The following is a 25196-nucleotide window of genomic DNA, read 5'->3' on the forward strand; positions in this document are numbered from 1 at the left end:
TAGCAAAGAACACTGGCTACTTCTTTATCATTGATCATATGATGACTATCATTTCTCTGGAAATCAAGGATTGCATAATGGGTAAAACTAAGTCCAGTCTAGGCAACCACCTGCATTTATAAGATTCAAAGACCTTTCTTCTTTCTCTGCCTTGTTGCTGTAGTCAAGGTGAAAGGAAACCTAATTCTTTGGGTGATGGTCAAAGTTTGATCCAGTCATGAAAATTAGTTTGGACATCAAAAGATCCAGGACAGAAGACAGAGTGATTTCAGATGTCCCCAAACAAGATGTCAGGGGGACTTGGCTTGTTGTTAAGGCAGTGCTATCAAGCCTTTCCTTTGAACTGATGTGATCGTTGATCCTGGTTGGGCCATGAATCACAGGCATGTGACTCCCAGCTGCCTCTTCTATCAGACTGGTATTCTCTATAGGGCTAAAATAGAATGGGCATTTTTTTGTACATGGGGTACACTTTCAAAACTAGCTTGGGATGGGCTGGCAATTGGCTAAAAACCCTGCCACCAGGAATTACATCTGCCATTTTCAATAATGACCCAGAATAAGAAAAATATACTTGTGTTTTGAAGCCTATTGTTAAAATAATAACACTATATGAGAATATGAAAACTTGAATTGCTTACTTTTACTCAGTTTAGGTAAAATAAGTAATAATTTGAGATGTTCCAATGTTTGTTCTTTCTGCTGTTGTTCGAATGCTCTCCCGGCTTCCCTTGCACTGAAGCCAAAGGGCTCTTGGAAGAGTCATGGTTTTGAAGTCACCTGTCCTGGTGCTGCTCTGCCATGTCTGTGAACCAGAATATGAAGTCTCCTGACCCAGGGCACTGAATAAGGCACATGAGAAAGTGCTTGGCTGTTTACATTCCACTGGGGAAGAAATTGAGGTTAATGGCCTGGCCAAAGTTGCAATTGGTGATGGTCTGAGACTTGAAGTTTTGCCTCAGATTCCAGAAGAATTCTCATTCCGTGGGAACAATCTCTCTTTCGAACTTGTCACATCTGCCAGGCTGACAGTCCATGCTATAAAAGACAACTCCAGAACCCGGCTGCTTGCATTCGGGTGCCAGTTCTACGACTTACAAGATCACCATTCTTTAAATTTAAAAATTTTCTTTACTTAGGATGACCATAAACAGAAGATTTTATTTATTTATTTATTTATTTATTTATTTATTTATTTATTTATTTTTAACGTTTATTTATTTTTGAGACAGAGAGAGACAGAGCATGAACGGGGGAGGGTCACAGAGAGAAGGAGACACAGAATCTGAAACAGGCTCCAGGCTCTGAGCTGTCAGCCCAGAGCCCGACGCAGGGCACGAACCCACCGACCGTGAGATCATGACCTGAGCCGAAGTCGGACGCTTAACCGACTGAGCCACCCAGGCGCCCCAGAAGATTTTAAACAATAAATACTCTTGGTTCCACAGAAGGAGGGTAGTGCTCCCTCTCTCTTCTCAGCCTTTGCAGGCGCTGACCCACTAGTCTGGGACCCTCTTTGCCCTGCTTTTATGCTTAGCTCCCTCTTCAGTTTTCAGTTTGGACTTAATTTCCTCAGAGAAGCTTCTTTTGGCCTTCCAAGGTTGAGTGTAGATCCCCTTTTCTGTATTCCCAATTCCTGTTTCCACGTCTGGCCCCCACTGAGACCACCAGCTAAAAACCAGACTTGGTTTTGTATCCCAAGCACCTACTAGCACAAACGAGGTGCTCAAATATTTGATGAACGAATAAATGGATAAAGGAATGCACAGTGAGCAACAAAAAGTCAGCAGACGAAAAGAGTCAAGGATATTCTCGAGACCCCAAATTCTGAGCACCCCGATGGCGCACGACCCCCAACCTTGGGGCCGCGCAGCGGCTGGACTCCACTCCCAGGCAAGAGGAAGTTCCCATCGTCCAAAGACTCTGGGGCTTCCTCGCTAGCCCCTGCCTTCTTCAGGAAGACCCTAGAACACAGACAAAGCCGCCAAGCGACAGTTCCCACAGTAGGAGCAGAAATGCAGTCTCTCTGCCCTCCGATCTCGCGCACTATCCTTCCGCGGGGCGCAGAGAAGGCGCGCACGGTGAACGCCCCAATCTCCCCGCCCTCAGTACCCTCCCCGGGTCTAGAGTTGAGGGTCGAGGTTCCCTGCAGGGGAGAAGTTGGTGGGGCAATTACAGTCTCCCTAACCCCCAACTCCCGCTTCCGTCACCCGCCCCCCTCCCAGGGGACGTGCGCTGGGCCCGGGGCCGCCGGGGCGGGGAAGGGTCGGGCCGGGGCGGGGAGAAACGTTTATATAGCGGCAAGGAGGGATGTGGGAGCTGCAGCCCGCCTGCGGGACACCGGGAGGCGAGAGGCTGCCCGCGTCGTCGCCGGTTCCTTCTCGAGTTCCCGAGGCCCCCGCCGTCCCCCCGCGGTCGGCGGCACTCGGCGCGGCGCTCCCGGCGGTGCGCTCGGTGCGCTCAGTGCGCGCGCGCGCGCGCGCGGAGGAAACCCACGCAGCGCTTGGCAAGTGCAGGGATGAGTGCCCCGAGGTAAGTCCTGAAGCCGTTTGCAAGTGGTTAGTAGTGGCAGGGGAGGGACCAGCCAGATGGAGAGGGAGCTGCGTGAAGATTGTGGTGAAAAGGAAAAGAAGTGAATTTCAGAAACTCAGAATCGCCTCCTTGCGTTTTTCACATCCTCAGAGCAGTTATCCTTTCTCACCCCATCTTCTAGTTTCCTGCCTCCCTCTGTAGGCAAACATACAGCCTACTCTGCTGCCACTCTCTGCTCAGGGCCCCTTGTCCCCCACTGCACACGCATGCGCCTTGAAGCCCGAAAGGTGCCTTGGGGACCCTACACTGTCCCCAAACCCAGCACAGGGGCCGGTGTGTGGCAGGCACCCAGGACTATGGGGAGGGGTGAATGAGGTTAACCAGCCTGGCTCGGGGGAAAAAGTCCCTCCTAAGTCTGCAGACCCAGTCTGTACTTTTGCTTCTGTATACCTCATCCAAATTTATTAAAGATGGTTGGGTTTTTTATTGTTGTCTCAGGGAAGGGGAGAAAGAAGAAAAAAATGCACCCATTTATGAATGCTTAGTAACATCTGCAGTGAGTGGAACCCCAACTACCTGGCTCAATATCAAATGTTCATATAATTTTGTTGAGGGGAGGAGGCAAGCTGCAAGAGGGAAAAACATTGGAAGGAGAAAGTGATTTCTTCTGTTTCCTTTCATGGTGAAAATCTCTCATTTCTCCTTTTAGGCATCTACTCTATGGAGATATTTAAAGATGATCTTTGCCAGTGGGGGGAAAAGTTTTGGTAGGAGCGAGGGGTGGTGATGTTGATAAAGAATATCGGAGATGTTGGCGGAAATCATTAAGATTTGAGATACAAGAATATTAGAAGTCCTTTGTTAAGAATTTCTATAGTTACAGAATCAGCAGTCATGTTGCTTTTTAAAGGAAGGATCTGTTAATGAGCAGTATTTTTAATACGAGAATTTCAAGGATGCCATTTTGAAGTTACAATGTAAACTTACTGTTCAGCGTCCCCATAGGTGAGATCACTTAACATAAAAATCCTAAAGAGTCTGCATAAAGTGATTTAAAACACTTTTAAAAAAAACTTTTAAAGTTTAAAGTGTTAAATTTTTTTCCTTGTAAAAGTTGTCAGTTTCCTTCCTCCTCCCTCATTTTATTCCAAAATATTAGAAGTGCCCAAGAAAACCTGAAAAGAAGGCTTTTCTGGCACTTGGAAGTCCATGTGATTTCAGATCTTGTGCAGTGTGAAATCAAACTTTATGATTTACATAAAAGGCTTTATGTGAAACACCCACTGAAGGCTCTTCAGCTTTTTTTTAAGTAGTAAAAGCCTTTTAATTTTACTAAATGTTCTTGTGATTCTTTTAAAAGACCATCGTTAAATATAAATACTTGCATTTTCCATTTTTCCTATTCCCTTAAGATAGTTGGAATTTCAGAAAAGTTTGAATCATTGGATGTTTGTAAAGAAAAGATTTATTTATTTATTTGCATAGACAATGTTAAGAACAGCTAATCAAGTCACCAAATGAAGGTTACATTATAAGAATCGTGAATAAAAGTTGGTGTGTTATTTATTCATCTATGTATGTACTATTGTATGCAGTCTGATGTCTGAAACAGTCTTAAAATGGCTGAAAAAAAAATTCCCTGTCAGTAAATATCCCCATTACTAGAATTTCAGAAAAATATGTGATTGCTACCTGTACCCTCTGTAAATAAATAAAAGTGGTCCAGACCAATGGGGATGTTTTTGTGAACAAAGAATGATCACCTCTACAGTCCCAAGAAGTAAGTATGAAGATTCGGTTTTCTATACTATTTTTATGAATACCATGAATATAAGACTTTTCCGGGGTGATCAGATGTTGGCCAATATCTTTTTTTCCTCTCTTCCTGACCTTTTTGATGTTGTCCTTGTTATTTAAAGTAGGAAGTGGTTTAGCTTTGCTCTGAAACAGGTCTAGATTCAAGTTTCAGATTAGTTGGGACATTCATTTAACCTCTCTGAGGCTTCTCGCACCTGTCACATGGAACAGTGATACCTCCCTACCTCACAGGGATGTGTGGGAAAAAGAAGATCCTTAGACAATGCCAGACGTAAGTGCTCAGTAAATGAAAGTGGCAGTGATGATGATGGTAACACTTGCAGATCAAAGCAAATAGAAGTGTTCCAAATAATTCAGTTAATGTTGAGCCCAATTTTACTCCATGTTTTGACCTCACTGAAATACCTTGTTTCCATGGAGTATAACACATGACTAATGGAAACGTGTTACTCGCCAAACATTGCAATCTCCCTTTACCCCTGGAAGTGTTCCAATCTGTAGAGATCACTTAAGGAAAGACCTGTCACTTAGGTCCTGGTGCTGCTGTCCTGAAAAAGATGTTTGAGAGTTGTTCCTACCCTGATTTCACTGTGTATGTCTTCGTATCTTATGCTTTACAATTTCAGGAAACTTTTTCTAGAGAAGTCAAATTGTTCCTGCAAGTGGAAGGCTGTGAGAAGTGCACTCAGTGTTTCAGTTTCTTTGGATCGTGATTTTGTGATAACAAAAATACCTTTCTGTTTTCGGCAATTTCTGCTTTTCAGAATTTTAAGATAAAGACCCCACTTCAACCTGAAGTTCTTTAAGGGAGTGGAGAGTTAAAAGGCACAGAGGATAGGGGCTCCTGGATGGCTCAGTCGGTTAAGCATCGTCTTTGGCCTAAGTCATGATCTTGCTGTTCCAGAGTTTGAACCCCACATCGGGCTCTGTGCTGACAGCTCAGAGCCTGGAGCCTCTTTCAGATTCTGTGTCTCCCTCTCTCTATCTGCCCCTCCCACACTCACACTCTGTCTCTCTCTCTCTCTCTCTCTCTCTCAAAAATAAACGTTTTTTAAAATTTATATATATTAAAAAGGCACATTTTTTCTTTTTTCTTTCTTTTTTTTTTTCTTCACAAAACAGCAATTAACTGAAGGCCAGACTCTTTAATGAAGGAATAGAGAGACTTGGTCTCACATCCTGTCTTGATTCTTCTCCCTCCTTCCAAACTTGCCTTTTCTTGGGGTGATCTCAAGGCCCTGGCAGAGGAATTTGGAAGGGAACCAGTAAACATGGACATTGTTTGACTAACATAAACCATGTGCACAAGAAAAGATCTCTTATGTTTCTCAGCATCCCTAACGCTTGCTTCCACAGTACCTGGCATTAGTACATCCTCAATAAATAAGTGATAAATGAATCACCTAAAATTTCAAAAGTCTGGCTGAAGTATGCATCTTGTATAAATCTGGAGCCATTGCCCTTTGAGATCCACTAACATGCAAAACCTCAGGCGAGATTAAGGCGGCAGCATGACCTCTGCTTGTGTCTCGGCTTCTGAGACACAGTTTTGCTAAAGCAAAAAGCAACTGACTATAAATCTGACCTTTATGAATTGTCTTCACTGACTGAGATAAACCTAAAAACGAATACTTTTTATGTTTCCAAATAACAAGTTCAAGGAGATTTACTGGTTTAATTTTGCCACGAGTAGAAAGTTTTCTCCCAAATGCTCAAGCAGTGGAGGGGAAGGAAGAAAGATACAGCATGCAGACTAACTGTGTATTATGAATGGAAGCCTCAACATTCTCCTCGAGTCACAAAGACATAATAAATATACATTTAACCATTCTCCAACCATTTACAACTAAGGATTGGGTATTGATTTGACTCTAAAATGTTTTTGCAATGCTCTAAGTACTGTATCCTAGACTTTAGAGAGGAAAGATTTTGCCAGACTTAGTTGGCAAAGATTTTTGTGTTGGCTTGAAAAACCATAAGCTAATCACTTATTGAGTTCTTTAAAAACAAGTTGATTAATGTTTGGCAAGAAATCCTGACTAAAAGTCTCCATTACATGAGTCCAAATACGATAGCACTTTGAAGATCATGAGCGAGTCATAGTCACATTTGACTATTACCATTTGGTGGAAAATAATCCCACAGTGTGTCAAGTGGCCCATGTGCCATCTTTTGGTCCCCCCACCCCACCAGAGCCAGCATGTGTCGTTTGAACTCTATAAGCACCTTTACTTTCACACTTCTCTGGGACAGTTAGACTCTATAATACTAAGAAGATGATGTTACACATTGGAACAGATTTCTCTCAGGTCCAGGCTTTTCTCCACTGGCTAGCAGATGACGTCAGAACAGCCCCCCCCCCCCCCATTCCCTCTACTTTCATTGTTTTGGTAAACACTGCAGGATTCTTACATCAAGCACCTGTGAAGACCTGAGGGCTTTCTCTGGCCTTGGGAGGATGCCCGAGTCACATGGAATAGGCCAGAAGGGCCTGGGAGTCAACACCCCTGGGAGCAACCCCTCACCCAATAACACATGTATATTGGTGATTATCCCAGCTTTCTCCTGTCTTGGGGAAGGCAGCCCTTGAGGTATGACCTGTATATTCTTCCAGAGGTTCTGCCCAAGGGATTGAGCTGCAGCTGCCAAGAGTGACAAGCTATCTGTCCACTACTAATTCTACATTGGCTTCCTTCCTTTCTCTGTCTCACTCCCCTGCTCCTCTACCAGTGCTTCCAGAGATCACTTGCTAAATAAAGTAATTGCACAAATTCTAGTCCAGAATCTGCTTTTGGCAAAAGCAGATTACTACCCTAATCTTGTTAGCTAACTACCCTAAGTTTGTTAGCTATTTCAGTAAATGCAGTGTCTTAGGTATGAAGTATACTATAGATTCCACTCTAGCCAAAAATTGAATCAAGAATGGAATTCTTGATTTCCACACTAAAGAACAGAATTTTGTCCCTAGCCACTGGTAGTTCACTTGTATCTGGGACAGTTAGTTTGTTGTTCCTGACCCAGTGCTGGATTCCTGTCAGCCCTTTGAGAGCTATGTTGTGGGGGCATGGAGGGAGATATTAGTAAGGACTCAGGTGACCCCATTATTAGAGAAAAAGTGTATTCTGCTGGTTATGAGAAGCAACTCAAATACATGCTCTGTAAAGATGGAAGTGCCCTCTCTATATTTCCGTTGGGCGCTTCAATCTCTCCCTCAGGTTTGGTCACCATTTGCTTCCTGTGTTAGAGTTCTCCAGAGAAACCAGATCATCTCTTAGGTACATAGAAATATGTAAGAGGAGATTTATTATAGGAATTGGTTCACACAATTATGGAAGCTGAGAAGTCCTATGATCTGCCATTTGTAAACCAGAGAACCAGGAATGCCTGTAGTGTAACTCAGACCAAGACTGAAGGCCGGAGAGCCGGGAGTGCCAATGTCTGAGGGCAGGGGTAAATGGATGTTTCACCTTAAGCAAAAAGAGCACATTTGCCCTCCCTCTTTCTTTTTGTTCTATTCAGGTCATCAATGGATTGCATGATGCTCACTTGCTTTGGGGAAGGTGATCTTCTTTACTCATTCTATTGATTCAAATACTAATCTCTTCTGGAAACACCTCACTGGTACACCCAGAAATAATGTTTCCCCATCCCTTAGTTCAGTCAAGTTGACATATAAAATTATCCATACAGTTGCCAGGTACTTCCTAATCCATCCCCCCAAGCCAGATCTCTCTTCAGAACTCCAGACCCAGATATCTCACTGCTCACAGTGCACATGAACGTCTTCCACTCCAAACCCAACAAGTGCCAAATGGTATTTACTATCTTACCCACACACCTTCCCCTCTTCCTACATATGGCACAACCCAATGGCTCCACCAGAAGACTCTGGAGTAGCCCTGAAGCCCTGTCCTTCTCTCAGCCCTCCTCAATAGTCCCATTTCATCAATCTCCAAGTCCTAACAATTTCATTTCCAAAAAATCTCCCGTCACCTGTGCTCCTAGTTCCCAAACACCATCCTTTCTTTCCCCCAGACAACAACTACCTTCTAGCACACCTACTGCCCCCATATTTCAGCCTTAGTGAGCTTCCTGAAACCTGTACTTTCCTCTGTTTATTCCAGTGCCTTTGGATAAAATCCAAAATCCTTACCATGGTTGAGAACCGTCCCACAGTCTAACTTTATCTACTTCTCCTTTCTCATGCCTTTCTATTTCTCTCCTTATCCACAAGTTCTTTAAAAAGACCTTGCTCTCTCCCACCTCCTGCTATTTGCATTTGGATTCCCCCTACCTAGCACAGTGTTCTCTAGATTCTGAATCTGGCCCACTCCTTTTCTTCCTTGAAGTCTCAGCTAATATGTCTATCCGTTGAGAAAGCATTACTGGACCATCTCTGGTATGGAGGTACCCTGCCCTGGGTTCCCACAGTACCCTAGGCTTCCAGTCATACTGCTCTTCAACTAAACTGTGATTATTTCGTCTTTCATGTTCACTAAGCTATCTTCAGAGCTAGCCACTTAGTAGCTATATCTGTTGTATGAATAGATGAGCTGAGATTAGGTTTCTTACTAGCTGATGATCATGGGCAGGTCACTTAAGCTCTCTGAACTTTACTTTCCTCATCTAAAGTAAAAACCATATCCAAGCACAGGATGATTAGGGAGACCTGATGAGATTATGGATATTTGGTTTTTGGCACATAGTTGACCCTCAGTAAATAATAGTTCCTTTGAATACCTAGATTTTTATAAGTAACTATGCTTCTTGACCCTGTGGTGTTCTGAGACAGTAAAGGCCACATTTCAGGAGGTATACGTTAAAAGGCCACTTTGCTATAAGGGCTTTGAGTGAAACCCAGTGGAAAGAAAGTGTCATTTAGCCAAAAGCATCCTGCTTGTCAGATGTCCTTTCAAACTGTGCATGGAGTGTGTTTTTGGAAATGAAATTGACATAATAATATATAATGGTATCTAATTCCTTCACATAGTTTCTTCCAAACAATCCTTATCCTCAAGCTTCAACATCTGTATTCCCTGGATTAATGCCATTAATCCAGTTTCTAACCAGAGGAGCTTCATCCAAGAGCTTTGCCTTAGAAAACAACTCCCAACTGCAATTCCTTCTTTATCCCTCCCCCCCTTTTCCATGATTATTTTCATGATCCTATAACACCAGTAAGTGCCTAATTGTCGGGCCCCCCGGGACCTGTCATGAAAATGTTCACAAACCCTGATGCATGCTTGTAGGCGATTTAACTGGGTAGAGGCAAGTACTAAATAAAGTAATGGATTTGTACTGGTCAATGATTAAGGCAAAGAACTTTTTAGATTTTACTAGTGGGGAGTGAGTTAAAGACATAATTGTGTTGGAAATTAGAGTAATAGCACCTCAGGGAGCTATCAGCACAATTTAAAGATTTTTACGTATTATTTGGTAAGTTACCACTTTGGCACACTTACTTAGGTCTATAGCAAATGCTTTCAAGCCCACCAGCCAGGAGGGCTCTGCCTGTCTTCAACACACAGTTTGTAAACCTGCTTTGTTTCCACATATCCCAACAATTTGGGCACATGTAGTCATTTGTAACTAACAGCCATTATACTAAGAATAATAGGTAAATTGATGTTGATGGTGTTGTCCGTTAGAGACCCGCCTCATAAATCCATAAATATGTATCCCTAGATGCAAAATATTTTAGGTAGGTGTCTGTTTTCTCCCTAAAACTTGAGGGTTTTCATTTATCTCTTCCTTTATCTTATATCTCAGTGCCCCATCTATTCTTTCAGTTTCTTCAGGGAGAGAGTTGCAATTAGGCATAGGTGTTCCATTGTCATCTCAATCAGCAGCTGTAAAAGTTACTGAGTTGGATAGTGCATTGGACACTGAAAGAGAGGTTGTGATTTCATACATTGCATACCTGCTAACCTCTTCACTGAGAAAGGAGCCATGTGCCCTGCACTCAGAGCTGTAGCCACGTCACCAGCTTCAGCCAGTAAGCAAGAGGTGACCTGGCCAGAACCAGCCCAAGTAGAAGGAGATGGATGGCTCTGGGTTCACTCGCCGGATCTTTGAATACTCCAAACCGAGGGCGTTATGTCAATTGCCTCAGCACTTATTAAGCACTTTATATATATTATCTCATTTAATCCTTGCAACAACTCAGTGAGTAACATACCAGACCCACAGAGGAGGGTCTGAGGTTTCAAGGTGCATCAGTTACTAGCTAGTGGAGGATTTGAATTCAGGATGTGGTAACCCAGTCCTCGACACTGCTACCTATTTGGCTGGGTAAGCTAAAAAATGTGTGCTTCAAAAATGTCAAAAAAAAGTATATCAAAAAAAAAAATGTGTGCTTCAAAAGCCTAGAAGCTTCCATTGTTGATGCTCAACTTAGATCCCTGCATGGTTAGAATAATAGTTCAGAAGTCATATTTTCACTGGTAAGTAGAAATTTTGACTCTTTTTTTAGGGGAGGGAAGAAAGGGAGAGTGCTGAACTCAGCATGAACATAAAGTCCCAAAGAGATGATGTTTGAGTAGCTACAAAACTCAGTAGCTTTATTCTCTGTCACTGAAATTGACTTTGGTTAATATTTTCAAAAGTCCATTCTCATTTTGCTGTTTGACTTTCATAGAATCCTAGAATTTCAGAGCAAAAATGGGTCTTTAAATCATTTCAGCTATTTTTTTTTTTTTGTAAACAAAGTGATTGCTTCCTCCCCCACCCTTCCCCACAATTAAAACTCTTTGATGATTTCCCACTGATCTTGGGATAAAGACAGAAATCATAGACAGATCCTGCAAAGCCATGCATTGGCCAGTTCTTTTCCAGCCTTATCAGGTACGATGCTTTGCTCTGTGTTCTATTCATACTGGACTTCCTTTGATCCTTGACCGCTCCGTTCTCCTTCCTACCACAGGACTTTTACACAAATTTTCCTCCCTTCTGGAGCACCACACCCTGAGTTAATTCTCACTATTCCTCTAGATACTAGCTTAAACAGCAGTCCTTTAAGGAAGCCTTTCCTGAGTTATCAATTTCCCCTATTATATCTCATCACAGTATATAATAATCCAAAAATACATTAAGTACCTTTTCACGTATAAGCTTTATTTTAGGTGATGGAAAACAAGATGGACAAAGTCCCTCCTCCAGGGGGGATATAAACAATAAAGAAGTCCACAAAGAACGTCCAGGTGGTGTTAAACGCCAGGGAAACAACAACAACAACAAAACAAAAAGCAACAGTTATTTAGGGGGTCAGTTACTGGCTCTGGTGAAATGGGAGGTTGTCCTGGATGGGGTGGTCAGGAGGCCTCTGAGGAGGTGACATTTGGGCAGAGACCTGAGTGAACACAGGAATGAAACGAGGCTGCCTTAGGGGAAAGGAAAGGCTGTTTCCAAGCAGACACAACTTGGGAATATTCAAGAAGAGCAAGGAGGCCAGTGTGGCTGGAGTGAAGGGCACGAGAGGCAGAGTGAAGAAGATGATATTGGAGCTTGTGGGGCATGGCCAGTGTCATGGAGAGCCCATGAGCCATACGTGTGGCATGGGAGTCTAATCTAAGCCTGATGGAAAGTCGTGGGAGATTTTGAGCAGGGAGATACTGATCTCATGTGTAGCCTTCAAAGATCACTCTGACTCCTGTGTGAAGAATGTATGAAGAAGGGCAAGGGTCAAAGCATGGAGATCTGTTAGTATAGTAATCCAGGCAACAGGAAGCAATGGAGGCATGGGTGTGGTGGGAGGTGGTAAGAAGTGGTTAGATCTGGAATCTATTTCGAAGGTACTGTTGACCAGACTAACTGATGGTCCAGCTATGGAGTCTCAGAGAAATCTCTTCTTTACAATGTGTAACGTAGTTGTAATTTTACACTTGATGTAACTCTTTCGAAAACAACTCTCTCCATGGACTGGAAGATCCGTGAAGACAAAGACCATGTCTGGTTTTACTTTTTTTTTTGCCTACATACTACCTAACACTGTGCCTATAAATAAGTGAATGGGTAAATATACTAAAATCACCTTACTTTACAGGTGAGCAAAATGAGTCTCTGAGAGGTTAAGTTTAAAGGACTGGACTTAGGGGGCGCCTGGGTGGCCCAGTCAGTTGAGCATCTGACTTCGGCTCAGGTCATGATCTCACAGGTCTGTGAGTTCGAGCCCTGCGTTGGGCTCTGTGCTGACAGCTCGGAGCCTGGAGCCGGCTTCGGATTCTGTGTCTCCCTCTCTCTCTGCCCCTCCCCCACTCATGCTCGCGCTCTCTCTCTCTCTCTCTCTCTGTCAAAAATAAACATTAAATTTTTTTTTTTTTTTAAATAATAAAGGACTGGCCTAAGGTTTCTTAGCTCAGACTAGAATCTATGTCTCCACACTCCTCATTCAGGCTGTTTTCCGTCTTGCACTAGAGCCCCTCCCAAACACCATGCTCTTTCATTTGGGGAGGGGGGGATTCCCAAAATGTACTACAAATCTCCGCAACGGCTGACTTGTCTGTTGAGGCAGGCATTGTTCTAATCACTTTTGAGACTCTTTGGAGGCAACGTGCGTTTGTGACATTTCTTCTTTCCTCCTTTGAGCTTGTTTTCTTCTCCAGGAAAACCATTGATCTTATCCCACTCTTAGTGTTATACGTAGCACCCAAAGTTGGTCATCCTAAGCCATCTGACCTTGTCCTGTTTTGAAAGACACTAAAGCTTAGACAAGAGCAGCTGGTGTGCATAATCTCCACATAAAAAGTTAGCCATTCAAAAATGTTCACTCCCCAAGGGCATTTTGAAAAAATAAATCAGATAAGGCAAGCTGTGATTAAGAGGGAAGAAAGAATAGGATGCAATTAAGAGTTTCCTCGGTTCTCTTGGAAGGGAAAAGCTGCCTGAAATGTAACTTTCTCAAGCAATGATCACATCCTTGGACTGCTGCCTTTCTAATTAAAGTCCCAAGATATATATATATATATATATATATATATATATATATATATATATATATTTCATTTAACGAACAGCTGGTAAAATTGGATCCTTGGTCTGCAGAGGTTTACCAAAGAATTTCAGTGTTTCTGTGTGACTGAATACTAATATTTAACCCTGGAATACAAAAAGAGGAAATTAATTCTACTAGCTGCTCATCATCCAGGACCTTCTAGGTTGCACCCTCCCTGGTCTGCATAGTAATCGGTTCTCTTCGTTCCCATCAAGCTACTTGCAACATTACCTTTTCTCTTTTCATTATTCTCTCTTGGAAGCAGCACTCAATGTACTTTGTACCTTTCAAAGCACTTTCTCCTGTCCCAAGACCCAGACTTCACCCTCCCGAGGCTTCCAATCTAGTGAGAGGCCAAACATGAATGAGATAAACACTCAAAGGAACATTTAGTCACAGATTTGAGATGATGTGCTATGAAGAAAATGAAAAAGATGCCATGAGAGAGAAAAATCGCCAAGGAGAGCTAATCTATAAGGAGAGGAGAGGACCTCCCTGCGTAAGTAGTATTGCAAGGAAGGCCTAGAGGATGAGGCCTAAGTAGGAGTCAAATGGGCAGGGGCTTGGCTTCTCAAACTTTGATGTGTACACAAACTGCCTGGGGATCTTGTTCCACTACAGGCTGATTCTCTAAGGCTGGGATTCAGCATTTCCAACCAGCCCCCAGTCATGCTGAGGAAGCTCAGCCAAGAACCACACCTTGAGTAGCAAACAGTGTAGGGCAAGGGTTGGCAAAGCTTTTTCTGTGGAGAGCTAGAGAGTAACGTTTTAGGCTTTGTGGGTCACGCTGTTTCTGCTGTAACCATTCCACTGTGCCATTGTGGTGTAAAAGCAGCTAGAGATAACATGTCAGTGTATGGGTATGACTGTGTGCCAGTAAAACTTTATTTGGCAAAAGAGAGTCAGATTTGGCTTCAAGGTGGTAGTTTGCCGGCCCCTCATGTAGGATAAGGGCGTATCAGCTCTCAAATTTGGCTGCATATGAGAGTCACCAGGGGTTTCGAAAAATACCCACCAGGTCCCTATTCTGCATCAGTTAAATCAGGATTCCTGGGGATGGAGCCGAGGCATCGGTAGAGTTGAAAATCTCCCCAGGTGATCCTAAGTTGCAACCTGGGCTGAGAGCCACTTAATCTCGTTTGATAGTCTGTAATTTCTTAGCCCTAGGAGGTATGTGAGGTACAAGTAACTCACATTTCTTCATTTCTGAGACACCATCAGTTGCCCGAAAGCTTTCAAGGAAGGGGAAATGTACCAGAAAATGTACAAATCTATAGTAATAGCATTCTGATTTCATGGATTTTTGAACGGGGGATAAATGTGCACTTTGAATCCACGAAATACAGTGCTTTCATCCCTATTATTCAGATGAAGAAAATGAAGCACAGAAGATGTACAGATTGTATGATGATATGCCAAGGAGATATAGGCAAAATCTTGTGACTTAACTTGCTGAACTACCTTTGTCTCAACAAATGTGCGAGCCCTTCCTTCCCATCTGGACCTCTGCCGGTGTGTGCTAGTCGCTGCCCCCTGCTTTGGACACACTTCCTTTCCCCCTTAGAATCTCCTAATTCCTGCTTCTACATCAAGTCTCACTTTAGCCATCTGCCTCTTGTGAGATGTCCTCCCTGACCCCACACCCAGGGGAGGGGCCCCTGCTGGGAGCACCTTCTGCCCCTAGGAGGGTGCCCCATCAAAGCCTGGTTTCCTTCTGTTTACACAGACTTATCTCCCAGGCCTGGGAGCAGTCTTGATGGCAGGGACCATGACTGGCTTGTCATCGTTTTATCTCTGTTACCTAGTGTGATACTGTGACTTATAATAAATGTGTATTTTGGTCTTCATCTATAGTTCCTGGCTCGCAGCCCCCCAAATCCTTGGATTTTCTCGAGCAATAAGAGCAATGGGAGCTTCTTTGGTTATAATATTTGGTCTCTTGTCCTCAGTTCCTGAGCAGCAAAGGTGAAATGGTGCCTGGTGATTCATGAATCCCTTTCCACCACCACTGGATTTTGGTGGAAAGGGACTCGCCCCAATTATGTTAATGAGGTGACTCTTAGAAAGCACCTGAGGATGGGGGCTGGTTGCCAAGGAAACCAACCCTGAAGGGAGGGTTGGAACTTTTAGCCCCACCCCCTGATTTCTGGAAGGGGAGAGGACTGGAGGTTTTACCAATCAGCAATGGCCAATGACCTAATCAACCACGCCTATATAATGAAGCCTTCACAGAAACCCGGAGAGGACTGGGTTTGGAGAGCTTCCGGTTGCTGAACGTGTGGAGATGCTGGGGGAATGGCATACTCACAGCAGGCATTAAAGTTCACCTTTCCCCCCCCCATGCCTTGCCCTATGGTGATTTTCCATCTGGCCGTTCCTGAGTTATATCCTTTCTAAACAAGCTGACAATCCAGTAAGTAAAATGTTTCTCTGAGTTCTGTGAACCATGACAGCAAATTAATTGATCCCACGAGAGGGTCATGGGAACCTCTGATGTGTAGCCAGTTGGTCAGAAGCACAGGTAACAAGTTGGACTTGCCATGGGCATCTGAAGTAGGGGTGGCATGGGGGAGTTTTGTGGGACTGAGTCCTTAACCTGTGGGATCCGAGATGATTTCCAGGTGGATAGTATCAGAATTGCATTGGATCGTAGGATACCCAATTGTTATTAGAGAATGTTTGGAGGTGTGAAACACACCCCCCAATATACACACACGTATGAATTGGTGACCAGAACCACTGCACTTGTCTATAGCAGGGCCTCAGGAATGTTTGAGGCATGCATGCATTTTGGCCCAGTCCTGATTGTCCTTACTTTAAAGCATAGTACTTGAGGGGCACCTGGGTGGCTCCCTCGGTTAAGTGTCCGGCTTTGGCTCAGGTCATTATCTCACAGTTCATGGGCTTGAGCCCCATATTGGGCTCTGTGCTGACAGCTCAGAGCCTGGAGCCTGCTTTGGATTCTGTATCTCCCTCTCTCTCTGCCCCTCCTCTACTTGTGCGCACGCGCGCAGTCTCTCTCTCTCTCTCTCTCTCTCTCTCTCTCTCTCTCTCTCATTCTCTTTCTCTGTCAAAAGTAAATAAACATTAAAATTTTTTTAAAGCATAGTACTTGAGCATGGTTATTTTCAAAGCAGGTCTCCAGGCATGCCACATTAGTATTCACCTGGGAGTTGATTGGAAATGCACATCTTTGGCTCCATCCCAGACTTACTGATTCAGTCTCCAGGATGGGGCCCCACAGTTTGTTTCAGTTGGCCTCCCTGGCAATTCTGTGTGAGGAACATAGGTTAGGGTATGGGACCTAAAGGCAGACTGCCTGGCTTCACATCCTCACTCTGTTGCTTGAAAATTATTTGGCTCTGGGAAATTTACATTGCTGTTCTCTGTCTCCATGTTCTTGTCCATTAAATGGAAATGATTGAAAATAGCAGCTATCTTAATTGGATTAACAACAGCTGTTAGCACAACACTTGCTGACAGTGCTCAAAATATGTTAACTGTTAGTAGTATTAGCTGTGTAACTATGGGAAAATTCATTAACTTCTCTGAATTTTACTTCCTTCATCCTTATTTTTTTTCCTTTACGTGTGTGTGTATGTTACATTATTTTCAGGTATACAATATGGGGACCCCACAACCCTATACATTATGTTATGCTCCCCACAAGTGTAGCCACCATCTGTCACCACATATCACAGTACAATTGACTATGTTCCCTATGTTGTGCCTTCTATTCCTGTGACTCATTCATTCCATAAGTGGAAGACTGTGTCTCCCTTTGCCCTTTACCCATTTTGCCCAACCTCCCCTCCCCTCTGATAACCATCGGTTTGTTCTCTGCATTTAAGGGTCTGTTTCTGCTTTTTGTTTTTGGTTTTTTGGATTCCACATATAGGTGAAACCATATGATACTTGTCTTTGACTGATTTCACTTAGCATAATACCCTCTTGGTCCATCCATGTTGTCACAAATGGCAAGATTTCATTCTTTTTATGACTCGGTAGTATTCTGCTACATGTATATACCACATCTTCTTTATCCATTTATCTGTGGGTAAACACTTAGGTTGCTTCCATATCTTATCTATTGTAAATAATGCTGCAATAAATATAGGTACATCTTTTCAAATTAGTGTTTTTGTGTTCTTTGGGTAAATACCCAGTAGTGGAATTACTGGATCATATGGGACTTCTGTTTTTAATTTTTTCAGGAAACTCTATACTGTTTTCCACAGTGGCTACACCAGTTTGTATTCCCACCAACAGTGCAAGAGCGTTCCTTTTTGTCCGCATCCTTGCCAACACTTTTTGTTTCTTGTCTGTTTGAGTCTAGCCATTTTGACAGGTGTACGGTGATAAGTTATTATGGCTTTGATTTGAATTTCTCTGATGATGAGTGATGTTGAGCATCTTTTCATGTGTTTGTTGGCCATCTGTAGGTCTTATTTGTACTTCCTTCATCTGTAAAACAAGGATAAAATCTTTGCCTCATAGGATTTTGAGAGTTAAATTTGTGTGATGGATTAATTATATATGTCAGTTTTGCAAGACTCTGGTGCCCAGATATTTGCTCAAACACCAATCAAGACGTTACTGTGAAGAGATTTTGAAGACGTGACTAACCTCTAAATCAATGGACTTTGGGCAAAGCAACTTGCCCTCCATAATTTAAATGGCCTCATCTGAATCAGTTGGACCTCCCAAGGGAAGACTGAGGTCTCCCCTCCAGGGAAGAGGGTCTTCCCACTCAAAACTGTGACCTCCACTCCTTTCAGAATTTCCAGCCTGCCCTCAAGATTTCAGATTTGCCAGTCCCCACTGTCACATGAGTCAAGTCCTCTCTCAATAGACACACGCATATATACTCTCTATATATTATACCTGACTGAGACCCTGTGCGAGAACTGCCCAGGAGTGACCATCAACCTGCACACACACTCTGTTGGTTCTATTTCTCTTGAAAGCTCTAACACAATGGGGTAAATAGGTGTAGGTCAGGATTTCTCAACCTGTATAGTTTCCCAACTATTGACATTTTGGTCAAGAGAATTCTTCGTGGTGGAGAACTGTCCTGTGTGTTGTAGGACATTTAGCAGCATCCCTGGTCTCTACCCACTGGATGCTAGTAGCACTGCCCCCTCCTCTGGCAGTAAAAATGACACATCTCTTCACACATTGCCAAATGTCCCCTGAGGACAAAATCGCCGGTGGAGAACCATGGGTATAAGTAACTATTACATCGCAGGAGCTGTTTCTCCTTGGTTCCTCCCCGCTAAACTAGCACCACACTGCTGCCTCTGTGGTCCACACATTTTCCGCTTCCCCACTGAAACAAGTTTATCCGTTTACGTGAAATCTAGCTCAAAACTCACTGCCACTAAAGGTGGCATTCATAGTCCTTCCTCCATCAGATCCCATGTCTATGCCTGTTTTTTTCCTTGGGCCATTTCACTTGATCACACAGTTTTCCAATGGTCTTTTCACACTTTTACTATGTTTGTCTGCTCCCATGGAACCTCCTCAAAACAAGGGGCAACTGTGGTAAGAGGAATAGATTATTGTATTTGAGTCTAAATCCTGCTGTTTGTGGTAGTGACTTTGGGATAGTCAGTCTTCCTGACTTTCAGTACTAATATCTACATAATGGGAATAGTTGGGTCTACTTCAGACGTGATTATAAAGTCCAAGCACTTTTTGAACTATAAAAATAAAGACCTTTTTTCCCAAAAAGCAAAACCGTGGCTTTCATATCTTTTTTTTGTCAGAGAATAACTAGTACAGGGGGAGTTGGGATGAAACATGACCTTGGAAAATGCTAAATGAACAAATGAGTACATTAATTTGCATATCATATCTTACAGTTTGTTTTAATTTATTTTCTTCTTCTGATAGCTTTTAAAGTAATGTAGGCAGGGTCCTTTCTGTGTCCTTCGGAGATTAATACATGAATTACCTAATGGAGCAGTTGCCAAGGCAGTGCAATTTGCCTACTTATTGGCCTCCAGTTCCTGGAAATGATGGCATTCATCAATAGCCCTACTACCCCCGTTGTCAACATCTTTATTTCCTTAAGGAGCATCATTCTTGAGATCAAGTGCCTGTCCTTTAGAACTGGCGGAAGCAGTCCTCTTCTAGAAGAATCCTTTCTGCACCCCTCACCCCCCCACCCCCTTCCCTGCCAAGGCATCAAGATGCTTCTTGTCTGATTCCCTGTAGTTCTCTGGGCTTGCTCACTGGCATCATAGCACAGATCTGCCTCACTCCCTCCTCTATCAGACTGAGTTCATGAGGTCCAGGTCTGTTTTTACTGCATTTGGCATTCCCAGGGGCCAATGCACTGTTTGACCAAAGCACTGCATTCATGAGTAAGAAGATGACTCACTAGGGCTCCAATACTATGTGTCCATCTGTCTGCAGGATGTCTCTACTTCCATGACATGTAGACATCTCAAATTCAGCATTTCAAAAAAAACTAAGCCTGGACCTTCCTTTCTGTTCCAGTTATCTAATTTTGCAAAACCATTCCACAATATAGTGGCCTAAAAATAATTTGTGTCTCATGGTTGTGTGGGCTGACTGGTCTCTCCCGGGTAGTTCTTGCACAAGGTCTCAGTCAACTGGTGGCTGGGGCTGGTGTCCTCAAAAAGATTTTCCTTTTTTTCTCTTCTAACTTTTTTTAATGTTTGTTTTTGAGAGAGAGCAAGAGACAGAGTGTGAGTGGGGGAGGGGCAGAGAGAGAGGGAGGGGTAGAATCTGAAGCAGGCTCCAGGTTCTGAGCTATGAGCCCAACGTGGGGCTCAAACCCACGAACAGTGAGATCATGACCTGAGCCAAAGACGGATGCCCAACCAACTGAGCCACCCAGGCACCCCTTGTTCAATCACATCTGTGGTACCTGGACTGGATGGCTGGATCATATGAGGGCTGGTGAGGCAAGTCTCTTTTTTTCCCTCCCATACGTAGCTCCTCCATGGGGCTAGCTTGGGCTTCCTAATATGGTGGTCCCAGAATAGTGAAACTTGTTATATGATGATTGGCTGCTGCTTCTCGTGTTCCTAGAGCTCCATGATCCTGGGTAGGCTTCTTGTGACATAGTATTAAAAGTCTTAAGGCCTTGCTTCTGCCACATTGTATTGATCAAGTAAATCAAAAGGCAACATAGCTTCTAAGTGTGGGAAATTAGACCGCGTTTTCAACGGGAGCAGTAGAGCAGTAGCAAAGAATTCATCACTGTATGTAATTGATTGCACTTTCTAACAAGTACAGTTTCTTGCCTGTCAGTGATTCTTTTGTATCCGCACATATTAGGATTTTTTTTTTTTTTAGAGAACATATATTGGAATGAAAATAGAAATTTCTTTAATTTCTTTGTTCATTATTTTGGGATACTTAATCTTCTTACCAGATTGGCTTTCATAAGACTGGGAAACTATTTTTTTAAGAGCCTCAGTTAGTTCCTCCTTACTTGCTGCATTATATTGTTTAGCATTCTTTTTTCCTTCCTCATTCATGAAATCTACAACTGGAAAGAGTGATAAATATCTGCTACCCAGATTTATCACTTAACATCACCCAATGTTTGTTTCAAACTTTGTTAAATAAAATATTACACAAAGGGTTGAAGTTCCCTTGATCCCTCTCCTAGGGATCCTATTTTCCATTAGGGACCCTATTTTCCATTTTGCCTTCCTAGAGGGTACCATTGGTCTTTAGTTTTGTGTTATCCCCAGCTTCGCTTTAATATATACGGGCTTTTAAAAAATAGTATTTTGATGTGTTTTAATAATTTTACGTGGATGGCTTTATACTACTGCTGGGACTTATTGTCTGAGCCTCTCATCCAGAAATGGAAGTTCTGCTGTGGGTAAGTCATGCTAACCTACAACTATTTTTCTCACTTTGTTTGGAGATTTATTCCTATTAAGGCGTGTGGAGGGGCGCCTGGGTGGCGCAGTCGGTTAAGCGTCCGACTTCAGCCAGGTCACGATCTCGCGGTCCGTGGGTTCGAGCCCCGCTTCGGGCTCTGGACTGATGGCTCAGAGCCTGGAGCCTGTTTCCGATTCTGTGTCTTCCTCTCTCTCTGCCCCTCCCCCGTTCATGCTCTGTCTCTCTCTGTCCCAAAAATAAATAAACGTTGGAAAAAAAAATTAAAAAAAAAAAAAGGCGTGTGGAGCTAAATGATTTAACATTTGAATAATATTGTCGTGTATGGGTACGCTCCAGCTCAATTACTCCCATTTTCCTCCTAATGAACATGTAAACGATTTGCAGTTTTTACAAACGTCCATAGCAATTTTCTTGCTTACCTGTATCAGAATTTCTCTGGGGAATTTGCTTTAAATGAAGTTTCCAGGTCCTGTTTAATTTTACTAGATAATTTAGAAATTTCTTTGCAAAATGAGTGTATTAAATTATATCCACACCATTAGAACCATGTACAGGAGCTCTGATTTACCCACATCCTGTCCACCCTTAGTAAGTCAGTCTCTAATTTTTGCCAGACTCTTAGGGAAATGGTATCTTACCATTTTAATATGCATTTCCCTGTCACTGGTAAGGTTGAGGACCTTTTCATTTGTCTGTCGACCACTCAGATTACTTCTCCCGTTAACTGTCTATTCATATCCGTTGCCCATTTTTCTGTTGGGTTTAGTAGTCTAGTTGATTATTATGACCTCTTTTGTCAACACTTAACATTTGAATGTGCTTCCATTAACTCCTTTACGGTCTGTGCTTTACTGTATCTTCCTTAAGAATTTATTCTAGGGGCGCCTGGGTGGCGCAGTCGGTTAAGCGTCCGACTTCAGCCAGGTCACGATCTCGCGGTCCGTGAGTTCGAGCCCCGCGTCAGGCTCTGGGCTGATGGCTCAGAGCCTGGAGCCTGTTTCCGATTCTGTGTCTCCCTCTCTCTCTGCCCCTCCCCCGTTCATGCTCTGTCTCTCTCTGTCCCAAAAATAAATAAACGTTGAAAAAAAAAATAAAAAAAAAAAAAAAAAAGAATTTATTCTAGAGTCATAATGACTTTGCATTTTGCCATACTGCTTTTGGAGATTTTTTTGCTTTATCAGAGTTTAACCTTCGTAAATATCTGTGCTTTTTCTTGAATAATATCCTCCTTCCATCTTCCATATTGTTGTCAAGTGCTTTAGTTATACTTGATTTTAAAACACCCCAAATTTATTTTTCATAGTATTATGATGGGGATGGAGGAAAGTATATAAGGAGAAATTATTTTCAATAGAATGCTAACCAAAAGTCTAAGGAGGATCTGATATTTAAACAAACATCTAAGCAAAGTAAGGAAGCAGAAAATGCAAATGTTCTATGTTGAGGTAGAATAAGCTTGTCCTGTTCAAGGAAAAGTCAGATGGGTGCAGCCGGAGTGGGGTGGGGGAGGGGAAAGGAGGGAGATGAGGTTAGAGGATTAATAGGATCAAGGCCATGTAGGGCCTGGAGAGACAAGGTAAGGAATTTTGAGTACATGTGTGATATTACATCCTTTTTTTTTTTAAATATTTATTTTTGAGACAGAGAGAGAGAGAGAGAGCGCGCGCGAGCGAGAGAGCATGAACAGGGGAGAGTCAGAGAGGGAGACACAGAATCCGAAGCAGGCTCCAAGCTGTCAGCACAGAGCTGGACACGGGGCTCGAACTCACGCACCATGAGATCATGACCTGGGCCGAAATCGGACATTTAGCCAACTGAGCCACCCAGGCGCCCGATCTCCTTTTTTAACTTAAAGCACTCTAGAAGAATCAGTAGTTGGGAGAGAGTAGAAGCAGGAAGCCCAATTAAGAAGCTGTTGCTAAAATACAGGTGACACAGTGGTGTCTTAGATTGGATGGAAGTCAAAGTGTTGAGAAATGGCTGGATCTGAGATCTATTTTTTATAAAGAAGCCAACAGGGTTTGCTCAAGGGTACAAAAGAGAGGAATTAATAGTAACTTCTATGTTTCTAGTGGGGCAACTTTGTAGTAGTGGGACCTTTATTTTAATAGCCAACAATTAACTGTGAAATTATGCAGGTTAGTTATTTACTGTATTTGTTACAACTCAACAATTAGATTTAGGTCCGTGTCTCTCAGTGGAGGCAAACAGTTGGAGACACTGTATTGACATGTGATTAGTTCATTCCACTTCTATTAATTAATAGCTGTGTGACTTTTGGCAAGCTACTTAATCCCCTGACTCAATCTCATCTATAAAATGAGTCTAGAATCTATTGATACTCACTGGGTTTTTGAGAGGATTAAGTGTAGCCCTTAGAACAATGCCTGGCACATAAAAAGTACTCAGTAAATATTCGCTTTTCTTATTCTTTCCGGGAACCCTCCCTTGCTCCCCATTATAGGCAGTCAAACCAGGGATGTTATGAATTACTCTTTACTTTGCTTGCTCAGTGCAAGTCAGAATATTTTCCAAAGGTACCTAATATTTTTCAAAGCCGATAGTGAAAATCTATGCCAAGTTGAGAATGCTACTCTGTATCTGGATCTCTTCAGTTACTTCCTGCTTTCCTAAGCCTAAAACTTAAGAGGTCAACATTTAGTAGGTATTTGTTGAATGTCTACTTTGGGCTTCACTGCCAGAATATTAAACGGGACCATTTAGACCTAATTTCTATTTCCTCCCATCCTAAGCTATGTATGCTTTTGATTTAGCTGCAATGAATAAATATTTTATCAGTGACCCAATATATTTCATTACCTCTCTGGTCCTTCTGGGTATTACTGGATAGATCTCAGACTAGCTGATGTCAGTGTTGGCTTTTGTGAATTGTGTCAGTATGGCTGTCCTTCTGTAGCTTTAGCCAAACGGAGAAAAACAGCAACTTGGAGGGGAGAAGCCTCTATTCAGACTTAATGGGATCAGCTGTAAACAGCAGAAATTTACATCAGTTGATAGTCATTGAGAAAGAAAACTATTCAAAGAAATAATTTCCAGTAAAAGAATAATTACAAACATAGAGTATCTGGTACATTCTAACACATTAGGTAAAATTCCATTATCCTCAGAGAACTGGATAGCATGCAAGGCTGTGCCTCAAGGAAAGCAATTATAATGTAGTGGGGAAAAAGTTCTGGCCCCGGAACCCTGGGGCTGGCTGTGGCCTGGAGAGATGCTCAACCTTGCTAAGCCTCAGATGTTTCTTTTGTGAAATAGGAATAATTCCAATCTACCTCACAGGTGTGCTGTCAGGAATCGGGGGGATAATGGTTATTAAAAGGCATGGAAACATGCACAACGTTGTACCTATACAAGCCTGTACAAACGCTAAGACTAGAAATGTGTGAGGGAAAGACTTGAGGACAGGAGGTAAATATTGTTCCTTTACAGGGTATTCCTTGGCCAGATCTTTTCTAGACTGCTCTACACACCAGCCATCCCGTTGTAAAGATGGCAATAACAAGAATAAAAACAACAGCTATCATTTATCTAATATTATGGCAAGGCAGAGGCTGTGCCAACGCCTTAACGTGTATCGTCCTCCGTTCATAAAACCCCCTGCAGCCATCCCTTGAAGCGGGTGTGGTTACTAATAACTTTTTATAGATGAGAAACATGTTCGAAAGAATTACATTACTTGCCTGGTCTCAGTGGGCCACACAAGCAGGATTTTAATCAAGTAGTCTGGTGCCAGAATCTGTAAGTTTGACCACCAGGCTACACAGCCTACAACTGGTCCGTTGTGGAATTCGAGTGTGACCTCAGAGTAATGACTGGCAGATTTGCCCCAGAATAAAATGTCACCAAAGAAGCTCCCAACACTTATAATGGGAGGACAGCACAAAATAGTAGGGGCAGGAGAGAAGTTGTGGTCAGGGCACAGGAGAATTCCCGAGGTTCTCCTGTG

At 42.9% G+C, this 25196-nt stretch overlaps 1 protein-coding gene across 1 annotated transcript in view; it reads left to right on the forward strand.

Moving 5' to 3' along the window:
- Positions 1 to 2349: 2349 nt before the first annotated feature.
- Positions 2350 to 25196, forward strand: part of COL6A6 (collagen type VI alpha 6 chain) — a 169662-nt gene continuing 146815 nt past the window's right edge. The window contains exon 1 of the mRNA XM_040480168.1: positions 2350 to 2532. Coding sequence (XP_040336102.1) covers positions 2519 to 2532 — 14 coding nt within the window. The 5' untranslated portion in view covers positions 2350 to 2518. The remainder of the gene's footprint in view (positions 2533 to 25196) is intronic.

Source organism: Herpailurus yagouaroundi, unplaced genomic scaffold, assembly GCF_014898765.1.
Source record: "Herpailurus yagouaroundi ecotype Mexico unplaced genomic scaffold, PumYag 159, whole genome shotgun sequence".
Taxonomy (NCBI): Eukaryota; Metazoa; Chordata; class Mammalia; order Carnivora; family Felidae; genus Herpailurus; species Herpailurus yagouaroundi.